This window comes from Pholis gunnellus (assembly GCF_910591455.1).
Source record: "Pholis gunnellus genome assembly, chromosome: 8".
Lineage (NCBI taxonomy): Eukaryota > Metazoa > Chordata > Actinopteri > Perciformes > Pholidae > Pholis > Pholis gunnellus.
In genome coordinates this window covers 409,407-433,462 of record NC_136534.1, presented here as the reverse complement: position 1 = coordinate 433,462, position 24,056 = coordinate 409,407, and the positions used below count along the sequence as shown (strand labels likewise).

Below are 24,056 nucleotides of genomic sequence, written 5' to 3'. Positions count from 1 at the left end.
CAAGAATATGATTATGGTTTCTCTTGAATACTGGAATTCATTTATTAGGCTCCATGTTTCAGGTTAAATTTAAATGCTAAAACTCATCAGACACTCAGGAATGATCAGCCTCACGGGACTGAATGAAATGATGATAAATGATATAAAAAGCTCTCTGACTTTAATTGCTTTCATAATAAAAGTTATTGAGGGAAATGTCAGATCATGAAAAGACAAATCTTTCTAATAAATGAAGAAAGTTGTTTGTGGTCCTTTTGTTGTTCAGTTTATGAACATATATTTAAACCAGATTGTGAACCAGAAAACTAATCAAATATAAAACTTGAGTTTAATCTGATCTGTCTTCACTCTGGTATGAAACTCCATTGACTCGCTCATGGCTCCTCCCTCCTCGCTCAACCCATAAATAAGAGCTTTGGGACAGCCGTGAATATGGAAGAGGTGGGACAACTTCCGGTTCAAGCGAGGAGCGTTGAAATGACCGGGGGTACATCCCAAGTCTCTTAATTGCATCCCCGTTTCCCTCACTTGGCTCCTTTCCTTGCATCTTAGTCCCTCCCACCAGGGATGCATGGAGAGACGCAAGGAAACCATGCGAGGAGAGAGGAAACGAGGAAATATGTTTTAAGAGACATGAGATGTCCTTTCTACCTTAGCGACCTCTGCCACAATGTATAATTGTGGATATTTACTTTATACTTTGTACTCCCTGATTTGAACTTCTTCCAGACTCTTTCCTCACAAGATGAGGTCATTTTATGTAATCTATTTACTCGTTTTTGTCAAAACAGCTTCAATGACAAAATCAAATATTTGATGAATGAATAAATAAATATCCTCTGATTTCATGTGTTTTTATGTTCCATCTTTAATCATTAATGTCTCTGAGTAAATTGAATACGCCAGGCTGAACACACGTGAGCCGTCTTCTTTGATTACCTTTTTGTTACGTCTCCATGCTTCCACTGGTGACCCCGTGTTTAAGTTGGTTCCTTTAGGCAAAGTCTGCATCTAATGCTGACGAGCAGAAAGGGCTCAACATGTCAGTGAGAGAGATGATTTGACAGTGGTATAGAACTAAACCGTGTGTTCCTCAAAGTCCGTGAGTGTGGAGGTTGTGTTTGGGAGTATTCGCACCATTTCAGGTCTCTCACACTCAATCATCTTCCATTCCCTGAGGGTTCAAAGCAGGGCCATTGGGATTACACTCCAACACACTAGGTGGCGGTAATGCGCCTTAACGCCATAAAAGCGAAGAAGTAATGACGGAACGTGATGTAGCTGGACTCTACGGACACGTTTCAGTGTAACTCAATGATGGCAGCGCTGATGAAAACACATGTGCAGTCTTCTGGTGAGTTTTTATACTCTGTTCACTATTATTGCCTCTGTAAAACACGAAAACGGTGTGGGCCACCTATTCCTAATCTCACAGACATACGCTGTCTATTTAGCTGATGTTACTTTATTCGGTGGCAGACGTTAATATGCTCCGTAGCTAGCTTAGCACTAGCTCTGTAGTCAGCTAACGTTACCTAGCTTTTACTAAAGCTGGAGAGCTCGACGATCTTCTGAATCCTCTAGAAAGTGCAGCACTGTAGGGACCACTAACCTGTAACGGGAGGAAGAAAGGTAACGTTCAAGGGAAAACTCGCCACCTTTTATGTTGATGTTCAATCAGGGCTCATGGTAAATGTAGTCCACTGAAGAAACTCATCCCCAGTGCTGCTGGACTGACCGAGAACTATCATATTAAAAGTGAAACACTTCATTGACTGTGACAGTTTAAACTGCCAAATGCAGGAAGGACAGCTGGTAATAAATCCCTGAGTGTGTAACCAATAGATTTATAATATCTGACTGTAGTAATGTGTGTCTTCTGTTAAGTTACTGTGTTGCAGATGGATTGTTATATCCTCGGGTTATTCTGTCATCTGACTTGGAGCAAATAGAAATTAAATCTAAGGAAGTTGCCTTGCATAGCCTCTATTCACCGCAGCATAGATCACAAGACACCATTTAAGAAGCTGACACAAAGAAGTACACTTGGTTAGTCTTTCCACTGCTCCAACAATAAACTCTGGTTTGGTCAAAATACATCTTGATTTAACAATATTCCCCCTGTATCTGCTGCAGCCAGTCCTTCTTCAGAGGCAGACATAATTAGCTCCTATAAAGCTATGCGATTGACCATTTTGAGTTTCCTGTGGCCTTTTAAGCACATTATCCACAAACATTTCCACAATGGGTTTCCAAATGAAAGAATATTGGCTAGTTCTTCAAAAGAACAGTCAAATTCTGAAGGTTTTTGTGAGAAAGGAATATTGTACAGATTTTTGATCTCATATTTTTGGTGGACCATAAGTAATGTAAAAACATTTGTATTTGTGTCATTTAGGAGATGATGCGCAGCCTCAATTGGAGGACCAGAGGGATTCTGAAGGAGGGAGCAACGATGAAGAGTCAGACGATGGAGCGAGTGATGGAGACAGTGACGGAGATGGTGATGGGGAGGAGGATGAGGAGGGAGCTGGGGAAGGAGGGAGTAATGAGGAGGAGGAGGATGGCAGTAACGCCAATGCTGGGTGGGCTGAGGCCATGGCGAAGATCCTGGGAAAGAAAACCCCCGAGAGCAGAACCAGCATCCTGGTGAAGAACAAAGAGCTGGACAAGATGAAGGAGAGAGAGAGACAGGAGCAGCTGGAGAGAAGGAAACAGGTAACACTGGTGCTGTCACATTCTTTATTGGCTAGTCTGTCTTTATTCCCAGGAATACACTTCCAAAACATTTCCCGGGGAAAAGGGAAAACGAGTTCTGCTCTAGTCCTAAACTAAACGGGTCTGGTACAAACAGAATACAGGTATCATGACTAGGGTTGGGTACCGAAACCCGGTGCCAATATGGAACCGGTACCTATACGACCGATACCTACCGGACCGAAACGCAACGCAGATTTCGGTGCTTCTTTTCGGTGCCTGAGCCGATTGAAATACTTTTTTTAACACTACTCTGATGACTCCGTCCTGGCAGCAGGTAACGATAGCTACCGTTTGTATAGCTACAGCAGCTAGCTAGCCATCAACCTTTTAACAGAGAAAATGCCGAAAGGTAAACGGTCAAAAGTGTGGCTGTTTTTATTTTGAACGTCCGTTGCTCACTGGCAGCGGTGGAGGAATGGAGACTACTGGACATCGCTGCGGTAAAGTTAGCAGACGCTCACATGTTAGTGACCTATACGCTGAAATTCACGGTAAACGCATTCAAACGGCACAGATCGGGAGCGAGCGAAGGACTTTGAAAGTTAGCGGAAAGATTTAACGTGAGACAACATCCGGTTTCTTCAGAGGAACATCCGGTTTTCAGAATAAGATGCCAACAAAGTATGAATTAAATTCACATTAAGTATAAAACATGCTACCTGCATCTCGTGAGTTAAAGGGAAAATACACCTACATTGTGCGTAAGTGTGTCTTTATTCTTTGATCGCTGGGTAACCATCATCACCTCTGAGTTACAGCATTATATTGATGAACAGTAGAGCTGCATTCACATGCTCTGTCATGAAGACGACACACATTTAGATGAAACGTGCTGAAACATTGTATTCCTGTTGCACAGCAGTGGAACGTTTCACATGAAGTCACACACTGAGCACAGATAGTGAAGAGATAGAACTGCTACTGTGTAAAGGGAATACTGCTGTTAAAAAGAACCTTATTTGTTTAAAGTGTTTGCAAACCAAATGTTATTGCACTTTTGTTCATATAGCAGTACTTTTAAAATAAAAGTGCACAATACACTACCTTTGAATTAATTATTGAACTTTGCCATAACAATGAGATTAATCGCAAAAATTCCATGCGATTAAAAATTGTAATCGTTGCCCAGCACTAATATGTATAGTATACTTTAAACAGTTAAATATATTGTTCAATTTGACTTGGCAATAAAAAAAGTATCGTTTTAGCACCGGTATCGGAAAAAACCCAAACGATACCCATCCCTAATCATGACAGCGATGCCTTAATGCAGGGTCACTGATAGGCGGTCTGGACCCAAACCGATAACAGATATCAAATATGTATGTTCTGATAATCCTCACCCTCGACTTGAGTGAGATACTCGCACACAGAGAGAGACAACAGTCAGAATAATATGTGAGTCAGAAGTTATCTCACATGACATTCTCCAAAAGAAAAGAGTGGACGGAGACCAGGGACACCAGGGAGACCAGAGTCTTTAACCATTACTAAGAGGTGAATTCTTCCTACAGGCAGTTTAAAACCAGGATGTCTCACATGTGATCATTAAAAGCAGTAATGTGAAGCTCCACTAAGAGAAAAAGCACAACTCTTTTTAGCAAACGTACCCACTCACATCTGAAATGAAGTCACAGAAAATAAACAATCTAAGAGCCCAAAATGATCAGAATCCTGACATGAATTCACTGACCAACAATGATGTTAACAGAGAGGAACAGAGCTGAAACAAGTGGTTTAATAACCACAGACAAAGTCCATGCACACTAATTACTCTTATTAGAAGATGACAAGAATATAATATCTTAGCTTTTTTGATTGACATCACTTCAGTTCATTATTCAAAAATGAAGTACTTTATTTTAAGATGCACACTTTTCAAAAGCTTTCTGTTATGTAATATATTCTTGAATACATCCCTTATTTTACTTGAAGTGAGAGAGTATTTATTTAGTATTAGATTATGTATTATTTATAATGCATCCATTTCAATTTGAAATCTGACAATGTTGACAGACGTTAATACAACTGTTGGCTACTTCAATATATTTGGGACTGAATCATAGTGCAAGTTAGATATTACTGTGATGTTCCGGACCTTTGCAGGAGGAACTTCTCTCTAACTGGATCTTGTTTAATTCATTTTAATTGAATACTCCTGCCTTCATGGCTGAAATGCACCAAATTCGTCGACGTACGTGAAGCTGACGGATCCCATTCTTTTCTATTAAGTGCAAAAGAGCCGGCCGCGCGTTGCATGATGAATACAACACGGCCAGTTGACTGACCATTCGCTGTAATCTGCATCACCATGACCCAACTTCAACTTTATGCAAACTAGGTCCATCATCCAAGACAGCACGCTCGATCAAAAAGTCAAACTAGGCAGTGCTGATCAACAATACATCAATATTCTGATATTCAGAAACACATTGAAGTGAACTGTTGAGCTGTAAAATGAGTTTGTGACCCAGCCGACATGTTGAAAATAGAGCCTAGCTCCCCTGACGGACCGTTTGGGGTTCCGTCGCGTCTTTCTGTTTGTTGGCATCCGGTCGACCGCTAAACGGTACATTAACATGTGTTGATCAGCGCTGCCTAGGTTGCTCTCCATAGAAATGAATGGGATCCGTCAACTTCACATACGTCAACGGATTTGGTGTATTTCAGCCATTCTGCCGTGGCGGGAGGTGGTGCTGTAAGATGGTTTCATATTGTCACTGGTAATGTCCTCACAACTGGCCACAAAGATGTCATCTACCAGGAATGTGCTCACGTGTATTGGCTGGTGGACGTAGCACCATGCTGGATGAGGCCCGTTGCCTTGTGGCCAAAGCTGAGCCTGGTTCAACCTTTCGCTGGACCACTCGGGGTGCTTTGCCCGCTGCTTTGGTTCCCCCAACGACCGAGAGCCTGCGGTGGGTCTAAATGCAGCCGTAAGGGACATTTGTGGGAGAAGATTTAAAGTTTAACATGTGGAAAATGCGCAGCAGCCCACTGCTCCCAATGCTTTCATGCATCTTTGTGACCATAGCATATATATCATGTTTTTTACAAGCTGTATGGAGGAACACTGCAGAAGTAGATGACGGTGATTTTTGTGAGAAGTTGTCCAGCATGAACACTCGTTTGTGTCCATCAGGTTGACAAGAAGCGAGCATGGGAGATGATGTGCAGAGAGAAAGCTGACGTAGTGAAGGACCGCGACACTGAAAGAGCTCTGCAGAGAGTTGCTACCAGGTGACTACTCTTTTCTGTTTAAACATTCTCAACAAGATTCATTCCTCACCCCAGTGTGTGTTTCTGTTCAGAGGGGTGGTGCAGCTGTTCAACGCTGTGAGGAAACACCAGAAAACCATCGATGTCAAGGTGAAGGAAGTTGGTGGCTCAGAGAGGAAGAAGGCCAAGTTTCTTTCGTCCGTCTCCAAGAAAGACTTCATCGATGTGCTGAGAAGGACAGAGGGAGGCAGTGGAGCCAGCAGCAGGACTGAAGACACCACTGTAAGTTCAATGACGTCCTTTTCCCAGAGGGAGTACTCCATCCATCAGTCTACTAGGAGGATAAACAAAATGATCTCAGGCCAGATGTTGGGCACGTTTCACAGCTGCTGCAGAGGAGTTGTGTCACTGTGATCTTTGACTCATCATGCATGTTGTACACCGAACCAGTGAGAGAGAGAAACACACACTGCTGTTAGATTTTGCAGAATGTGTTGGTACTCTTCATCACTCTGTCTAACGAGCTGTGACTTCACTGTGTCACCTCATGGTGTCACTGTTGTCTCATGAAAGCATCATGAGCAGAGCTGAACCCTAAGGTGTGAGTGTGTGTGTGTGTGTGTGTGTGTGTGTGTGTAGGCAATGGCAGCGGCAGCAGAAGAGCGGTCCAACTGGAGTGTCCTCTCAGATGACTTCATGATGGGAGCCACCATGAAAGACTGGGACAAAGACAGTGACCGAGAGGAGGATGACACCGTCCATACGGACTGAAGGGACTGTGTACAGCAGGGACCTTCTGTGGTACAGAAACCCTGAACAGCTGAACTTTAGGAAGTGTGGAACTGCTTAAATCCAGTAGCAAGCCCCGCCCCTTTGCCACTCTGAGACAAACCATGTGGAAACAGGATGACAGATGTTGGCTCTGGGGGAACTTGGAGGAGCTCCTCCATCATAGTATTGAATTATTGTAAACTCTGTAAATATTAATGTTTTGAATAAACAACCAATTGATGAAAGGCCATCAGTGCTCTGTGGTGTCTCTGTCCATGTGGGCCTTACAGTTTAGCGTCAGGTGGGATGTGTTCATGGTCACAATGGAGAGGGGGAAGAATTCCAGCAACCCTTAGCTCTTTGAATGAACATACGGCATGTCAGGGTGGTGTTAACATCTACTTGGAAAAAGTCTAAACCCTTTGAAGCAGCGGTTCCAACCAATCCTGTGAACGGGTTACCAGGAAGTGTTTATATTCCACACAGTCATTCCTTGATCAGGCTTTAAAACCTAATGAAATGAATGTGTTGAACACAGCCTATAGATGTCTGTGTGACGGGTCGCAAACAGATGGACAGAAGACAAGAAGTATCATCCTGTGGACACGCACACACTTGATTTATGGTTGGCTTGTCTCTGGGATTCAATGACACGAGGAAAATTCTAGAATATCAGCAGACGTGCTCCTTTAATTAAAGTGAGCAGCTGTTGTGTCCTGTAGACACTGACCCATGGCTGGTGTCTCTAGTCTCTAGACTGCAGGGCTTCCTGTGATCCTCGCTGGTGGCAAAACCCATGGAATTCTGTGCGCAGGGAGTTGTGGGCGTAGTAGGGCGCGTCAGCCCGTCTGCACCACATTGGACGATTGTCTGTCATGGCAACACTGTGGTATGCTGTCTTTTATCCAGGTCCTGTTGACGGTCTGTCTGCTCAGAGACACCAGCACAAAGTGAAGCTTCAAACTGTGACTCACATGAAGTATCAAAGCTAAACAGCCAGCTCAGCCGTCCTTTTCTTTTGATTGAAAAGGACGGTGGCCATTAACCTGTGTATCAGTGAGCCGGCTCTGTTCTGTAACAGGGCCCAAGGCTTCCAGCTGGGTTCATGTTAGCATGACTGATGGAGAAGAACACCTGGTGCAGTGAAGTGGACTCCTCACAGAGTATGTGCCGACGGGCTCACATGCTTCAGCTCTACTGTACCAGCTCCTCAATCCCTTCACCAGACACTGTTTGTAACCACTGCTATTGAAATCATTAGTCATGTTATATATAACAGTATATGTAATGGAACAACAAATACAGTCCCATGACAACTGAGCAAACTCGACCTGCTGATGAAGACCGCATATTACAGTTAAAAGCTCTGGAACGAGTAAGCGGACCTTTTGTCAGTTACTGTAAAAATTGTGGCTGATTCAAACCAATCCAAGATTTGTATTCCTCAGGGAGAGAGATCCTGTGCGTGGTAAAGATTATTGGACGTGTTGTACATCTGATGATCTGATGTACAACACGTTCAATTCAGGGAGTAGAAAGTATAAAATAAATACCCACAATTGTACATCATATTTTTTGTCAGTAAATCAAATGGCCCGGCTATACCCTGCCTCTGAATGGCTACAGGCATCTAAATGCTAGCGAGCACTTGGAACTAGACAGGCGTGAGGACCCACGAGGACCCATGGCACCTCACGTTTTTTTGTTCCTGTATTCTGAAGGGAGGCTACTCGTTCTGGACATTGGTAGTTTTTATTTAATTTTATTTTACAATTTTTGTATGTTTTTTCATCATTAAATTCACTTCTGAACATTTTTTCTGGCTTGTTAGTTTGGAGCTAGTTTGCTGCAGGCTTCATTCGGCTTCGGCTCCAAACACCCTCATTGCCCATTTTGGGATAGGCTGGGTTTTCGGGTGTGTCCTCACTGCCAAGATGAAGACGGCCTGAGCCGTCCCACTTTGAGCTCCCCATTGGCTCTTTAGTAGCCTGTGGGTGACATTGCGGAGGCTGAGTCATGTTTATACAGTCTATGGTGGTGACGGTAGTGACTTCACAGAGGCTACGTCATGTTTATAACAGTCTACGTTAGTATCGGTAGTGACTTCACAGAGGCTACGTTGTGTTGATACAGTCTACGTTAGTGGCATCACGGAGGCTAAGTCATGTTTATACAGTCTACGTTAGTGACGGTAGTGACGTCACGGAGGCTACATCATGTTTATGCAGTCTACGTTAGTGACGTCACGGAGACTATGTTGTGTTTATAACAGTCTACGTTAGTGACGGTAGTGACGTCACAGAGGCTACGTCATGTTTATACAGTCTACGGTAGTGACGTTACGGAGGCTACGTCATGTCTATACAGTCTACGGTAGTGACGTTACGGAGGCTACGTCATGTTTATAACAGTCTACGTTAGTGACGGTAGTGACGTCACAGAGGCTACGTCATGTTTATACAGTTTGGCCTCATGGTGTTCTCTGTATCACTGTAACACGTCTGTTTAGATCATGGTTTTACTCCCATGCTGTGTCCTTTGTTTTAATGGCAATAAAGTAAACTAACTAGCACACTTGCAGTGAGCAGTGGCGGCTGGTCAATAGAGGGCGCTAGGGCGCCGCCCCTCCTTGAACCACAAATAATTAAAAAAATAATAATAATAAACTATACAAATTGTCAATATTTGTGTTTTTGAAACATGGAATCATCCAGTAATATGTGTAAAATATGATATCTGCGCAAAATATATGCTTTTCCTGCACGTCCTCTCAGCCTGTCTGCATATCTCAGCAGCGCTGGGACGCTGGAGAAAGCGCCCACAGGAGGCGGGTCTATGAAGCAGTTTAGCCAATTGCTGATTAAAGATATAAATGTGTGACATACAATTTAGCCAATCAGCGTCCTCAAATAGATCCCGCTTGGGGCAGAATCTGTAGCTCCCCAAATTGCGCGTTCTCGTCAGGACTAGTCTCTACGGGCGAGCTCGGGCGCGAGTACTTCTCCTCCAAGACCCGTTTGAGAGGAGAAGTTTGGCGGAGAAACTGCAGGTTGAAAGAGCTGATATCAGATCAACCTGATCCCACAATCAGACAGCAGACTAGCGTGAAAGGGAAGCAGTACATGAAGCTTCTCTACTAGCTGTACACCAGACAGGTTTGGCTAGCTGGATGCAGTCATGCTAATAACTTATTTAGCTTTTCAAAACAACGGGGACAGATCCAGCACGGACAGTTAGGGAGTGAGGGATATGAAGCACCTGTCTTATTATAAATTATTATATAGTTATAAATAAATTGTTATATGTGTGTGTATTTTATATTATAGTGAATATTATTATATGATTTATATATTATTATATTATACTGAATTGCATGTGAGGACATTAGTAAGATGTCCTGACGTGTTTATCAAAGTGTTATTTACTGCTTTTTTTCATCTTGGAATAAATGTTAAATATTTAACTGCAAAGTAGTAATGCGTGTTTGATACCTTCATTTTTTTTTGCATTAAATCATTCTGGGGTGTTTGCTGAAATTGGACGTGGCACAGCCCTACCTAGAGCCGCCACTGAGTGACAGTATAACTAAAGTGCGCTAATCAAACACAGCACACGGGATGAAACCATGGTGTGTATGCAGGAGCATTACTGAACCACAATAGCTCAGTCTGTACACAACAAACACATGTGACATTCTGCAGTGCGGAGCCCAGCAAGCTTCCAACACCAGCAGAAAAATGGAACTGGTGTCCAATGTGACGCAGAGAGGAACTCGACAGAGAAGTTGCGTTAACCGGCTTTAGGACCCTGCGTAAACACATAACGCAGCAGGGGCCGACGGGCCATTAGCCGCTGCAGCGCTGTCCCAATGGGTACAGTGAGCGCTCCTATTCACAAGAAACCGTCTGATAATGTGGATTTGAAGGTTCCCCTTCTCCGACAGTGAAGACTACAGACCAGAGGGGGAGCACGTGGAACTTTCGTCCCGTATGAATCTCCTTTCAAGCAGCCGCTGCTGTCCGCTTGGCACGAGCCGTCCCCCAACTGGATGGGTTGAGGGAGACGCGTAAAAGCGCTATGCAGTCGCACCGAAGCCAAACTCCGAGCTGTTTGTGAGCTACTTCTGAAGGAGGACTCCCTCATCGTGAAATCTCAACTTTGTAAGGATTTCTGATTTCAGCGCGTCAGAAAACCTTGAAAAAGTTCCCACGTTGCGTCCCTGCTGATATTCGGGACCGCGTTTGAGTTCGGATGATTATAGACCGACTGTGTGTCGTGTGGGGAGTGAACGCGATGGAGGTGAGCTCGGTCCTGTCTTCAGCTGCCCTGTTTCCACCCAGACGTCTTCTGCACCGACACTACCAGCGATAGTAACGGCTTCTCCTTCTGTCCACACAGTTGAATGGATTTTCAGGTACACTTTACTGAAACTGGGGAATTTGAACCATACGCTCTACAAGTAGCTGTTCGGGGCCACTTGGCTCGTGGTCATAAATGATCTTGGGCTCAGAAATGAGTCTGCCTGGCGGGTTTTAAATCACTTCGGTGAATATTTTCCTAGATCGTTTTTTTTTACTTGATATTGGAAGCCATCGGAAGAGAAGATGAACCTGTGTGTCGTCAGTCTTCTCCTCACTCTGGATCTAGCCGCCGTGGCGCTCAGTCTGTCCACATGCAGCACGCTGGACATGGACCAGTTCAAGAAGAAGCGCATAGAGGCCATCCGAGGGCAGATCCTGAGCAAGCTGAAGCTCACCAGTCCCCCCGAGGACTTCCCCGAGCCCGAGGACGTGTCTCGGGACATCGTGGCCATTTACAACTGCACCCGCGACCTGCTGCAGGAGAAGGCGAACGAGCGCGCGGCGACGTGCGAGCGGCAGCGGAGCGAGGAGGAGTACTACGCCAAGGAGGTGCACAAGGTCGACATGCAGCCTTTCTACCCAGCAGAGAGTAAGCGTTTGTGTGTCTGCGCGTGCGTGTGTGCGTGCATGTGATCCCACTGATGTTACTTGAGTGAGAAGTTGAAACACCTCGAGTCTTTGTGATTGTTTTGGAACATTCTTGTGGATGAGCCTGTGTCCTCTAGCTCTCTGACGTCACTGCTCCAGCAGAATGTCTGCATGCAGATAGCTGAGGACCAAGGATTTAATCTATGTCTGTGCCCTTCTAGTTCACTCATGGTACGAGTTACTGTGTGCCTCTACCCCACCCACTGGAACTACTTCTTACTAACATTGGAATCCCTGTGAAGGGGTGTGTGGATCACCTAGAGTACTGGTTCTGAAAGTACTGGTGCGTCTCTAAATGTAGTTCTGGTACTGGCGTCCTGACCAGCAAAGGGTTTTGTTTGTGACTCAGTGAAGAATGGCTCCCTTGTGTCCTCATGGGAGTCATTCAGAGTTATAGGTCCACACTAGGGCTGCAACAACGAATCGATAAAATCGATAAAAATCGATTATCAAAAGAGTTGGCAACGAATTTCATTATCGATTCGTTGTGTCGCGCGATTATTACGCCACTCAATAAGTCGTGGAGATGTTTGAGTGTTCACAGCAGCTCGGAATAACGGAACAGGACTCCGGTTCTGTAGCTGACACTGACCGGCGTATAAACGTTGCCGTGACAACACCGGAAGTTGATTTACGCGATTTGTATTATTTTTAGTTTATTTCTGCAATTATAATAATTACATTTACTGCCATTTTGCGTACATTGTGTTTAACTCGTAACCGTGCCGTTGTTTTACTTATGATAGACGAGCTTTTGTTTTTGTAACGTGACCATTAAACCGGAAGTTAAGCGGAGCTCAGAAAGATGAGAAATGGCGGGAGAAAACAACGAACTTTTTCTTCCCCGTGTTATTCTACTGCTGGTCTACCAGAACACGGTGACGTGTATTCAGTTCACTCATTAAAGTGCTGTTATACTTGTAGGTGATGAGAGACTAGAGTATTTGGGGGAACCTCACCCGGCCCGGACACGGCAAGGATTGACAGATTGATGCTCTTTCTCCATGCTGTGGGTGGTGGTTCATGGCCGTTCTTAGTCGGTGGAGCAATTTGTCTGGTTAATTCCGATAACGAACAAGACTCCGGCATGCTAACTAGTTACGCGGCCCCGTGCGGTCGGCGTCCAGCTTCTCAGAGGGACGAGTGGCGTTCAGCCACGAGATTAAGCAATAACAGGTCTGTGATGCCCTTAGATGTCCGGGGCTGCACGCGCGCCACACTGAGTGGATCAGCGTGTGTCTACCCTTGGCCGAGAGGCGTGGGTAACCCGCTGAACCCCACTACTGATATTAGTCCATTTATTTTTTTAAATTATTACTTTAACAGCTCAGGGATGTTCGAGCAACCTGTTTGTGCACTTTCTGAAGATTCTTTGCACTGTGAATTTGTTGTTTTGTCAGTTCTGTTTTTGAAAAAAGGGTTAGAAACTAATGCTTTTTTTTAAAAATCTGATTCATCGATTAATCGAACAAATAATCGACAGATTAATCGATTATTAAAATAATCGTTAGTTGCAGCCCTAGTCCACACTCATCCAGTTAAAGTCCATCTAGCCAGCAGTCACGCTGGCGTGTGAGCGGAGTAGCTGTTTAGGATTCACTCTTTCAGTGTAACTTCAGACCGTCTCCCTCTCCGATTAAATCCTCTTGGTGGAAATATTCCTGAATCTGCTGAGACACATTCCACCCCCACATGTCCTTGTTATCTGACTGTATTATGTGAAGATGTTCAGTGTTACTGGTCTTTGTTCTTGCACAAATACTTTCACGTGTAAAAGTGGTGGAGCACCCCATTATGTATTGACATGAGCGTATGGAGGAGCTCACAACCATGCCCAGCAAACTGATTTCCAACATTCTTACCAACTGAACTAAAATGCATGCTGACACCTCAAAGGATGAGATAGAAATAATAGACAGGTGGTGTGTTGATCTGCTAAAATCAGTCATTTCATGTCTGAATCAGAGACAACCAGAGACTGTATGTCAGAGGACGTAGTCACCGTGACGTCATCCATTGGTTTGTTGACCAACACCAAAGCAGTTTTGAAGCCTTGAGTTCGTCATTTTGGCCGACACCATCTTGGCTCTTTGCAACCAGTGAGCAGAAGTGACCATATTAGGACTGAGGAGGAGTGACGTAGAGACGACGTATATGTCTCTGGTAGAGACCTGTCAATCACATAGTTGCCCCGCCCTAAAGCATCTCCTGCTTTATGGTCTATTTGACTCTAAATGGACCATCATTTACTAAATGAACATCATGCTGTATTGAAGAAGACTTGAAACTAGAGATTGAGACCATAAACTCATGTTTACAATGTTTACTGAGGTAATAAATCAAGAGAGAAGTAGAGTCATTTTCTCATAGACTTCTATACAACCAGAGGAGTCGCCCCCTGATGGTCACTAGAGAGAATGCAGCTTTCAGACTCTTCACTTTTCAGAACCAGACATTGCCACCTGAAGACAACATGCAGTTTGCAGAGGAAGCCAAGTTTGAGTTATAACCCTTCAAGCGGAAGGCGTGGGTTCTCTTCTCTGCTGTTCTGTAGCTGACCCTGACCTTTGACCTACCATTTGGAGAATATTGATTTCTCCTTCAGCGGATCAAAGAGACATCAGAAGAGAGGCATGGCTGTAGAAACAAAATAATCATATTAAATGAAACTGCAGAGTTATTAACCCCAATATGGCTTTCCCATTCCCATCAGAAATGTGAGCACATGAGCTGAAGCAAAAATAAATTAGCAGGACATTTTGTATGCCCTGAGGTGTATTTTGCATTAAATGTTATCCTTGGCCCTGCCTCTTGTGTAAATACCTTGAATATGAATAGATGTGGCCCGATGCCAAGTGCAGTCAGCAAAGCATTTACAGGGTATAAATAATACTGAGTCAACACGCAGGGAGGAAAGATTCCCATTCATGTGAACTGGTGACACTGGCCAGGTCCTCACATCTGGAGGCCAATGCTGACAGGAGGGAGATCAAGCAGTGAGCCCCTCAGCTGATAGGCTCTATTTATTTAGTATCAGCCTTGTTTGGTTGGGTGCCAGGAAATCCTCAGAGGCAGAAATGTGGGGCACATGGGCCTGAAAGCCTCACAAACAGGCTAGGCAGCGGAATGAGGTAGGCGGGGGGTGAGGGGGTTGGAGACACTGTGCCTGGTCTCACAGTTTATTTAAACCCAGTTAGCTGTGGGGCTTTTTGTGTGTCCCCTGCCTGCCACTCACAGCATGAAAAGTTCCAGCAGGAGAGATGCTAAGTTGGTGGCTAATAACTTTTAAGGTCTGTTTGGAAATTGATTACAGAAACTGGAAAAACATGGGTATTTACCAGGCAGGAAGGGTCTAATGAGAAATGGTATACATTACATCATGGGAAATGTAGGAACCTGCATTTGTTTAGGGTAATTATAAGTCAAGATATTTTGACCAATCTTGTTTTTGACAAGACTCACAAACGCTTGTGAGTCCACAACTTTATGGAAGTGAAGCACTAAATCACCTCTTTGATCATGTGGTTCTCCCTGAAGAATTACACTGCACTGTCCGTCAGTTTGACATGACACATCACTCCACAAAAGTTACCAGATAATATTATAAGATAAGATGGAACGTTATTAATCTTAAAGGAAATTATAAATATACACACATACAAACAATAGAGTAATAAAGACAAACAAATATAAACTGTAGAGTAATAAATACAAACACTTAATGAATAGAGTAATAACTATAAACACATTAACAATAGAGTAATAACTGTAAAAACATTATCAAGAGAGTAATAACTATAAACACATTAACAATAGAGTAATAACTAAAAACATCAATAGAGTAAACTACAATGTTTTTGTAGTTATTACTCTATTGTTAATGTTTTTATAGTTATCTATAACAACATTAACAATAGAGTAATAACTACAAAAACATTAACAATAGAGTAATAACCATACACACATTAACAATAGAGTAATAACTATACACACATTAATAATAGAGTAATAACTATAAACACATTGTCAATAGAGTAATAACTATAAACACATTAACAATAGAGTAATAACTATAAACACATTAACAATAGAGTTATAACTATACACACATTAACAATAGAGTAATAACTATACACACATTAATAATAGAGTAATAACTATAAACACATTGTCAATAGAGTAATAACTATAAACACATTAACAATAGAGTAATAACTATACACACATTAACAATAGAGTAATAACTATACACACATTAATAATAGAGTAATAACTATAAACACATTGTCAATAGAGTAATAACTATAAACACATTAACAATAGAGTAATAACTATACACACATTAACAATAGAGTAATAACTATACACACATTAATAATAGAGTAATAACTATAAACACATTGTCAATAGAGTAATAACTATACACACATTAACAATAGAGTAATAACTATACACACATTAACAATAGAGTAATAACTATAAACACATTGTCAATAGAGTAATAACTATAAACACATTAACAATAGAGTAATAACTATAAACACATTGTCAATAGAGTAATAACTATAAACACATTAACAATAGAGTAATAACTATACACACATTAACAATAGAGTAATAACTATACACACATTAACAATAGAGTAATAACTATACACACATTAATAATAGAGTAATAACTATAAACACATTGTCAATAGAGTAATAACTATAAACACATTAACAATAGAGTAATAACTATACACACATTAATAATAGAGTAATAACTATAAACACATTGTCAATAGAGTAATAACTATAAACACATTAACAATAGAGTAATAACTATACACACATTAACAATAGAGTAATAACTATACACACATTAATAATAGTAATAACTATAAACACATTGTCAATAAAGTAATAACTATAAACACATTAACAATAGAGTAATAACTATACACACATTAATAATAGAGTAATAACTATACACACATTAATAATAGAGTAATAACTATAAACACATTGTCAATAGAGTAATAACTATAAACACATTGTCAATAGAGTAATAACTATACACACATTAACAATAGAGTAATAACTATACACACATTAACAATAGAGTAATAACTATACACACATTAACAATAGAGTAATAACTATAAACACATTGTCAATAGAGTAATAACTATACACACATTAATAATAGAGTAATAACTATAAACACATTGTCAATAGAGTAATAACTATAAACACATTGTCAATAGAGTAATAACTATAAACACATTGTCAATAGAGTAATAACTATAAACACATTAACAATAGAGTAATAACTATAAACACATTGTCAATAGAGTAATAACTATAAACACATTAACAATAGAGTAATAACTATACACACATTAACAATAGAGTAATAACTATACACACATTAATAATAGAGTAATAACTATAAACACATTGTCAATAGAGTAATAACTATAAACACATTAACAATAGAGTAATAACTATACACACATTAACAATAGAGTAATAACTATACACACATTAACAATAGAGTAATAACTATAAACACATTGTCAATAGAGTAATAACTATAAACACATTAACAATAGAGTAATAACTATACACACATTAATAATAGAGTAATAACTATACACACATTAATAATAGAGTAATAACTATAAACACATTGTCAATAGAGTAATAACTATAAACACATTAACAATAGAGTAATAACTATAAACACATTGTCAATAGAGTAATAACTATAAACACATTAACAATAGAGTAATAACTATACACACATTAACAATAGAGTAATAACTATACACACATTAATAATAGAGTAATAACTATAAACACATTAACAATAGAGTAATAACTATACACACATTAACAATAGAGTAATAACTATACACACATTAATAATAGAGTAATAACTATAAACACATTGTCAATAGAGTAATAACTATACACACATTAACAATAGAGTAATAACTATAAACACCTTAACAGAGTAATACATACAAACATTTTAATTCTATTTGAAAGCACAGCCACGATTGACTGAAACCTGCTCGGTGAGAAAGCACAGAGACTGAAGCAGTTTTTAGTCTTAATACAAATCTTCTCATCTCAGTGTCCGTAAGTGAGTAAGTGTATTTCCAACATGTGGAACCAGTCCTATTCATGTGTTTTCTTACCACATCTTGTTTTCATCGCACTTTGCTTCAATATCAGCTTTTCACCGTTGGTGTTTTCCCTTTTCGGGATTGTTCAAAGTAGAACACTAATCTCACTGTTCGAAAACATGCACATTTTGCAGATATTTACCCTTCAAACTTTTCAATTTCACTTTAAAAGGTGGTGCTTTGCAGGACCTCCTAGACAGAAAGCAGTGATGCTAGTGTTTACTAGTGTATCACTTGAACTGCTCCTTATATATGTATACATGTATGTAAAGACTCTAGCAGTGTGGGCTGCTTGACACAGTGCCTCCCTGTTGGAGTGGACAGGATGCCTGTTTGTCTCTGGAGTGCTATAGAGTTCCAGCTTCCTCCACAGCAGCCTGTGGACATGCTGACCCTCCACTGCTGCATCTGCTCTGACTACTTTCCTATTTATATTTACATTTCCAAAGGATGGAAGGATTTCACTGTGTATTTTTGTATAATTGAAAAGACAACAACCAAGTAGTGTCATGTACTGAGGAGTCTGACTGAGACAGCTGAGGTTTTGTGTTCGTAGTTTGTAAGCCAATCTCCTACTTGACAAGGTTTATAACTATTGCTATCCGCAATATATCATCTGGGGATTATTGAATAATTCAGTTGGGGCGACTGTGGCTCAATGGTAGAGCAGGGTTATCCCTCAATCAGAGGATCAGCAGTTCGATCCCCATGTCGATGTGTCCTCGGGCAAGACACTTTACCCCAAATTGCTATGAACAGGTATGTATGTTAGATAGTCCTGATGGCACCTTGCATGGTGTGAATGGGTGAATGATGACATGTAGTGTTAAAGAGCTTTGAGTGCTCGAGACAAGAAAAGAACTATACACGTACAGTCCATTTACCATTTAATGCAAAGAATATGTTTATACTCAACTGCAAAACAGTGAAAAAGTAGTAGTGGAAGTAGTGATGTTTATATTATATAGTGGAGCGTAAAGTAAGGGTGTGATGGTCGTACCGGCATGTATGAATGAATGTTGGCATTCAGCACCAATGCTTCACATTCCATCTCATACCAATTGTATTATTGAAGCATGACCACCATCTTTCACTAACTTTAATTAAATGTTTTATTGACCTAATTCTTGGAATTCTCTGAACACAATTTGGATTGAGCACCATTGTGTATAGGTGATGTAGATAACTGCTGGAGCAATCTTCTTTTTAATGCTGTGGTGTCCGTCCGGTCCATTCTCGTGAAAGTGATATCTCAAGAGTGCTGTAAACGGTTTATTGCCGTACAGGAAATTTGGAATTATGGTAAATGGACTGTATTTGTATTTCTCTTTTCTAGTCTTCCGACCACTCAAAGCTCTCCAACACTACATGTCATCATTCAGCCATTCATACACTGATGACAGGGCTACTATACAAGGTGCCACCTGCCCATCAGGACTCTAACTAACCATTCATACACATTCACACACCGTAGTAACAGCAATAACACAGCATTTTGGGGTTAAGTGTCTTGCTGAAAGACACATGGACATGGACTAGCGGAGCCGGGGATCGAACCGTCGATCCGTTGATTGAAGGATGACCCTGCTCTACCATTGAGTCACAGTCGCCCCATAATAATGAACATAGTGCAATAAATTCAAATTCTAATCTAAATCTAAATCTAAAACTGTACAATAGAATATCTCTGTTTTGTAAGTGTATACATTTGTGCAGGGATGTCTAAATAATTGTCCAGGGGATCTGAGAGTCAGTGAGGGACTGGGGCCATGTTGATTAGGGAGACTTTTTTGTGTTTTGAGGTTTTGGTCCGGATGGACCGCAGCCTCCTGTCAGAGGGAAGTGACTCGAAAAGCTTGTGTCCGATGCTGATGGTCTGAAAGTCAGAGATGTATTTCCACAGTTTCAGATGCTGCTTCCTGTCAGACAGGAAGTCTGTTATCCACTTGCAGGTGTAGTCGGGCACGTGCAACTGGGATAGCATCAGAGACGGGATGCTGATGAAGTCCACGAACAGGATCCTGGCGTAGGTTCCTGAGGAGTCCAGGTGCTAGAGGATGAATTGCAGGGCCATGTTGGTCAGGGCCACGGGCCTGTGATTCAGTCTCTTTGGGAACGGGGATGATGGTGGAAGCCTTGAAGCAGGCTGGTACGTGGCATGTCTCCCAGTGAGGGGTTGGAAATGTCTGTGAACAAGGAGACATCTGATCAGCACAGTGCTTCAGGGTGGAGGGATCACATTTGGCACAAACGTCCACTTCGACTGAAGGAAAAACACGTTTTGGGCCATAACTCAAAAATGTATATGCTAATTATGACAATTTCACACAAATATCTGATAAAATGATTAAGTGATGACATTTTGGATAGACATGAATGTAAACTGCAACTTGACTAGTTGACGGCGGCATACAACCACAATGCTGCAATTCTAGTTTCATCTTTTTTGGAGGAAAGATCGAGAAAGCGGCAGTGCTATCTTGGGATTGACATGCTAACTGGATTTTTCACCTGTGCTTTAAGTTTGATCAGTTCAATGCACAACCAATGAAATGACAGCTGACCATGACATCATCTGAAAGCAACTATGGACAAGAAGGAGGAAAAAGGTTTCATATACTGACCCCTTCTTGATTGTCAGCTTCTTTCCTGTCTGTCACACTGAAATGCACAAACAGTCTTTGCAAAGCTTCCTATGTGTTTCTGTCCTGCTACCTGCTGCATGCTGTCAACACAAATGTTTCCAACCTGTTGCCTCTGCACTGTGCTCTGCCGTCGATCATGTGTAGAGGGCCTCAACAAGTGCAACGCATTGGAAGTAAACATCTTTCACACACTGTTTGTTCATTAACCTTCCAGATAGCATTAGCAGCATATTAACAGAATCATAGGAAAATAGGATGGAATACTTCTCATTGTTTCTGCACATTGACAGTGAAATGAAGTCTTTGCTTTGTGCAGCGTGTGTTGGGCGGCATGTTTTGCTCAAAGTGTGCTTCATACTACAGCAGATATTGTACACTTTAACACACACACACACTGAGAGGTTGATGTCAGAGCAGTGAGTTGTGTTGTTCCTGTGGTGTGTAACAGTGTGAAATGTCTTGATGCTCAGCATGGCCCCACACACTCCCACTGCTCTCCTGAGGAAACCTGCTTTTTCTCAGCCAATGTTTGTCTGTAATGATAGCTGGCATTTGATTTACACTGCTGTTTTTTTGGAAGTGCCCTGGAAACACACACAAACACAAACACACACACAGAGAGACACACAAGTCCAGCATCAGACGGTGTGCCCACGGCCGTAAATATCCTGTTTCAAACGGTATTCAGAGAAAGTTACAGGGAGTGAGAATGGTACTTATTTACAAACCACATGTTGCTCTCTGCTTTTATTTAGTGAGCTGAATTCAAAGGCAGTAATTAGCTCCCCATCAGGTAACAATTCACCACACAAGACACTTTCAACCTGCTTTTTTACCAGCATTTGTGTTTGCAAAAAAAAAAGTTAAAGGGATTTCTAACACTTCAGTCTGCAGCATGAACCAGAGATGACCTATGAATATCATGAACTAAAGCCAATGAGGGGAAGTGAAACAATAGATCTGCTCAAGCAGTGAACAGAGCGGATCATCTGGAAGCAGAGTGAGCTGTTGTCTTTCAGGTACCAGTATGGAGAGACATTCCTGTGGTGTATAAATTGCCGAGGGGTGCACGACAGGAAGTGTTGTCTGGCACAAGTTTCAGATGTGCCTCTAATCAGACTTAAAGAGTCTGCAGGAAGAATGTGTCACTTTTGTAATAGGAAGCAGAGCGACTGGAAGGTGTGGCTCCATTCATGTGGAGAGAGAGTTAATGGCATGGGCCTGAAAGTGTGGACTGCTTTGGCAACCTGAGTATTGGATCTCAATATGTTTAAGCTATATCGTGATATACGATATATCTGGATATTTTAATATTGTCTCTAAAATAAGAAAACTGTTTGATTTAATGGCTTGATGTGCATGATCATACCAGCGTGATCATTCTAGTGCACTCAACTGATTTTACAGGAAACACAGGTATGTGACATTTCAATGGGCTTTAATGTGGAAACTCCACAGACTATAAATGAGTGACAGTCTGAGGTGGTCTGCTACTATTGTGGGACATTGGTCTGTGACACTCAGGTGGCGTTTCTGAAGTCATATCGCTCTTTGGGCAAGACACTTAACACCACACTGCTCCTGTAGGCTGATGGGCGGGTGGCACCTTGCATGGTAGCCCTGTCATCAGTGTATGAATGGGTGTGAATGGGTGAATGGTGACATGTAGAGTTAAAGAGCTTTGAGTGGTCGGAAGACGAGAAAGGTGCTGGATGGAGGGAAGGAAGGAAGATCTGGTCTATCATTCAGTCCACTGGCACCGCATCATACCAAAGCAGTTCAGAATGCTTTACATAACAATACATACATTTACATATACAAATACATATACATACACACACACAGGCCCAGTGTACAAATTGAGAAGGTTTTGAAGTTAAAGGAAGCTGCCTTGAGATCAGCAGAATGAGACACTTTCTCTCTATGATGGATGGTGCTTTTCAGGCGGTCTTGCTGTTATTGCTGCGTTGCTGTAAACAGACTGCACGGTCACTAACCAACATCTTTCATTTGTGTAAAGCGCCAGCGTTCAGCTGTGATGACTGAAGCGTCCGTCAGCTGAGAGACGGAGCTCACCGCTGGTTGTTGTTCTTGAGGGCCCGCTCTCTGTTCACTTACGCAAGAGCTGGACGCCGCTGCCTTCTGCAGCACTCAGCCACCGTGGCCAGCAGCATTGCGTAACAGCTCCTCCAGCTCTTTCTCTATTGTTTACAGCAACGGCACAAGTCCTGTGTAAGATGAGAGTCTGAACAGGCTCCCATGCTGGATGCTTCAGCCTGGAGTTACGCAACAGGTTGGTGGAGCCGAGCCGGCTAGAGCTCTGGTCACGGAGGTGTGTGTCTTTCACTGAGTGATGACGCAATGTTTGTCTGCTCTGCTGCCACTCACCACAGCGTGTGTGTGTGTGTGCGTCTCTGCCGTACTGCTATACAGTGAAAGTGGAAGTTTGCTCTGTTGCTGTTATAAATACCTGTCACATGAGATGTACAGTAATCTGATTTCAATATCATATATGTATACGATATTGAAATCGTCTTTGAACGCACAGTTGAAAGCTTCTGACTGTCAAAAGGTTGTGTTAGTGCAGATGATCAGAGCAGTAACATTAGTATCTTAGTTGTGTTTCTGGATCCTCCATCTTCCATCCATATGTGCAGAGGGTCAATGTAGATGTGGATCTCTACCATTGCTTCTGTTTATCTCATGCCTAAATAATCTGCTCACAGAGCAGAAGGAGCATGGATCTGCTGTGGAGACTGAGAGGCCTTCAAAGCGCTGGGTATTTTTAGTTCCCAGGGATTATGTGCAGAGTTGTTTTCAATTGACTGTTGGCAGGTGAGAGTCTGGGCGAAGGAGTCTGCTCACATTCTCTCTCTGGAGATCCTTTTCTTTTCCTCTCTCATTCTCAGACTCTCCTCTTGTTCTCAGGGTCTTCTTTTTTCTCTCCTCCTGTCTCTCCTCCTGTCCCTCCTCCTGTCCCTCCTCCTGTCTCTCCTCCTGTCTCTCCTCCTGTCCCTCCTCCTGTCTCTCCTCCTGTCTCTCCTCCTGTCCCTCCTCCTGTCCCTCCTCCTGTCCCTCCTCCTGTCCCTCCTCCTGTCCCTCCTCCTGTCTCTCCTCCTGTCCCTCCTCCTGTCTCTCCTCCTGTCCCTCCTCCTGTCTCTCCTCCTGTCCCTCCTCCTGTCTCTCCTCCTGTCCCTCCTCCTGTCTCTCCTCCTGTCCCTCATCCTGTCTCTCCTCCCGTCCCTCCTCCCGTCCCTCCTCCCGTCCCTCCTCCCGTCTCTCCTCCCGTCCCTCCTCCCGTCTCTCCTCCCGTCCCTCCTCCCGTCCCTCCTCCCGTCTCTCCTCCCGTCCCTCCTCCCGTCTCTCCTCCCGTCTCTCCTCCCGTCCCTCCTCCCGTCTCTCCTCCCGTCTCTCCTCCCGTCCCTCCTCCCGTCTCTCCTCCCGTCTCTCCTCCCGTCCCTCCTCCCGTCCCTCCT

General features: G+C 42.4%; 2 protein-coding genes across 2 annotated transcripts in view; both read left to right on the top strand.

The window, feature by feature from the left end:
* Positions 1-1,325: 1,325 nt before the first annotated feature.
* Positions 1,326-7,000, top strand: rrp15 (ribosomal RNA processing 15 homolog). The gene is made up of 5 exons (XM_079164844.1): positions 1,326-1,354; positions 2,399-2,718; positions 5,903-6,000; positions 6,072-6,261; positions 6,619-7,000. Exons 1-5 carry the CDS (start codon positions 1,330-1,332, stop codon positions 6,748-6,750), a joined length of 765 nt encoding a protein of 254 aa, XP_079020970.1. The 5' UTR covers positions 1,326-1,329; the 3' UTR covers positions 6,751-7,000.
* Positions 7,001-11,131: 4,131 nt separating this feature from the next.
* Positions 11,132-24,056, top strand: part of tgfb2 (transforming growth factor, beta 2) — an 81,564-nt gene continuing 68,639 nt past the window's right edge. Inside the window, exon 1 of the mRNA XM_079164037.1 lies at positions 11,132-11,700. Within this exon, the coding sequence (XP_079020163.1) occupies positions 11,355-11,700 (346 nt within the window). The 5' untranslated portion in view covers positions 11,132-11,354. The remainder of the gene's footprint in view (positions 11,701-24,056) is intronic.

Excerpts from the sequence above, each read along its gene's own strand:
- rrp15 (XM_079164844.1), top strand. The coding sequence starts at position 1,330 with ATGAAAACACATGTGCAGTCTTCTG. Across the intron at positions 1,355-2,398 it reads AACACATGTGCAGTCTTCTG|GAGATGATGCGCAGCCTCAA; the intron begins GTGAGTTTTTAT and ends TGTGTCATTTAG. Across the intron at positions 6,001-6,071 it reads CTGCAGAGAGTTGCTACCAG|AGGGGTGGTGCAGCTGTTCA; the intron begins GTGACTACTCTT and ends GTTTCTGTTCAG.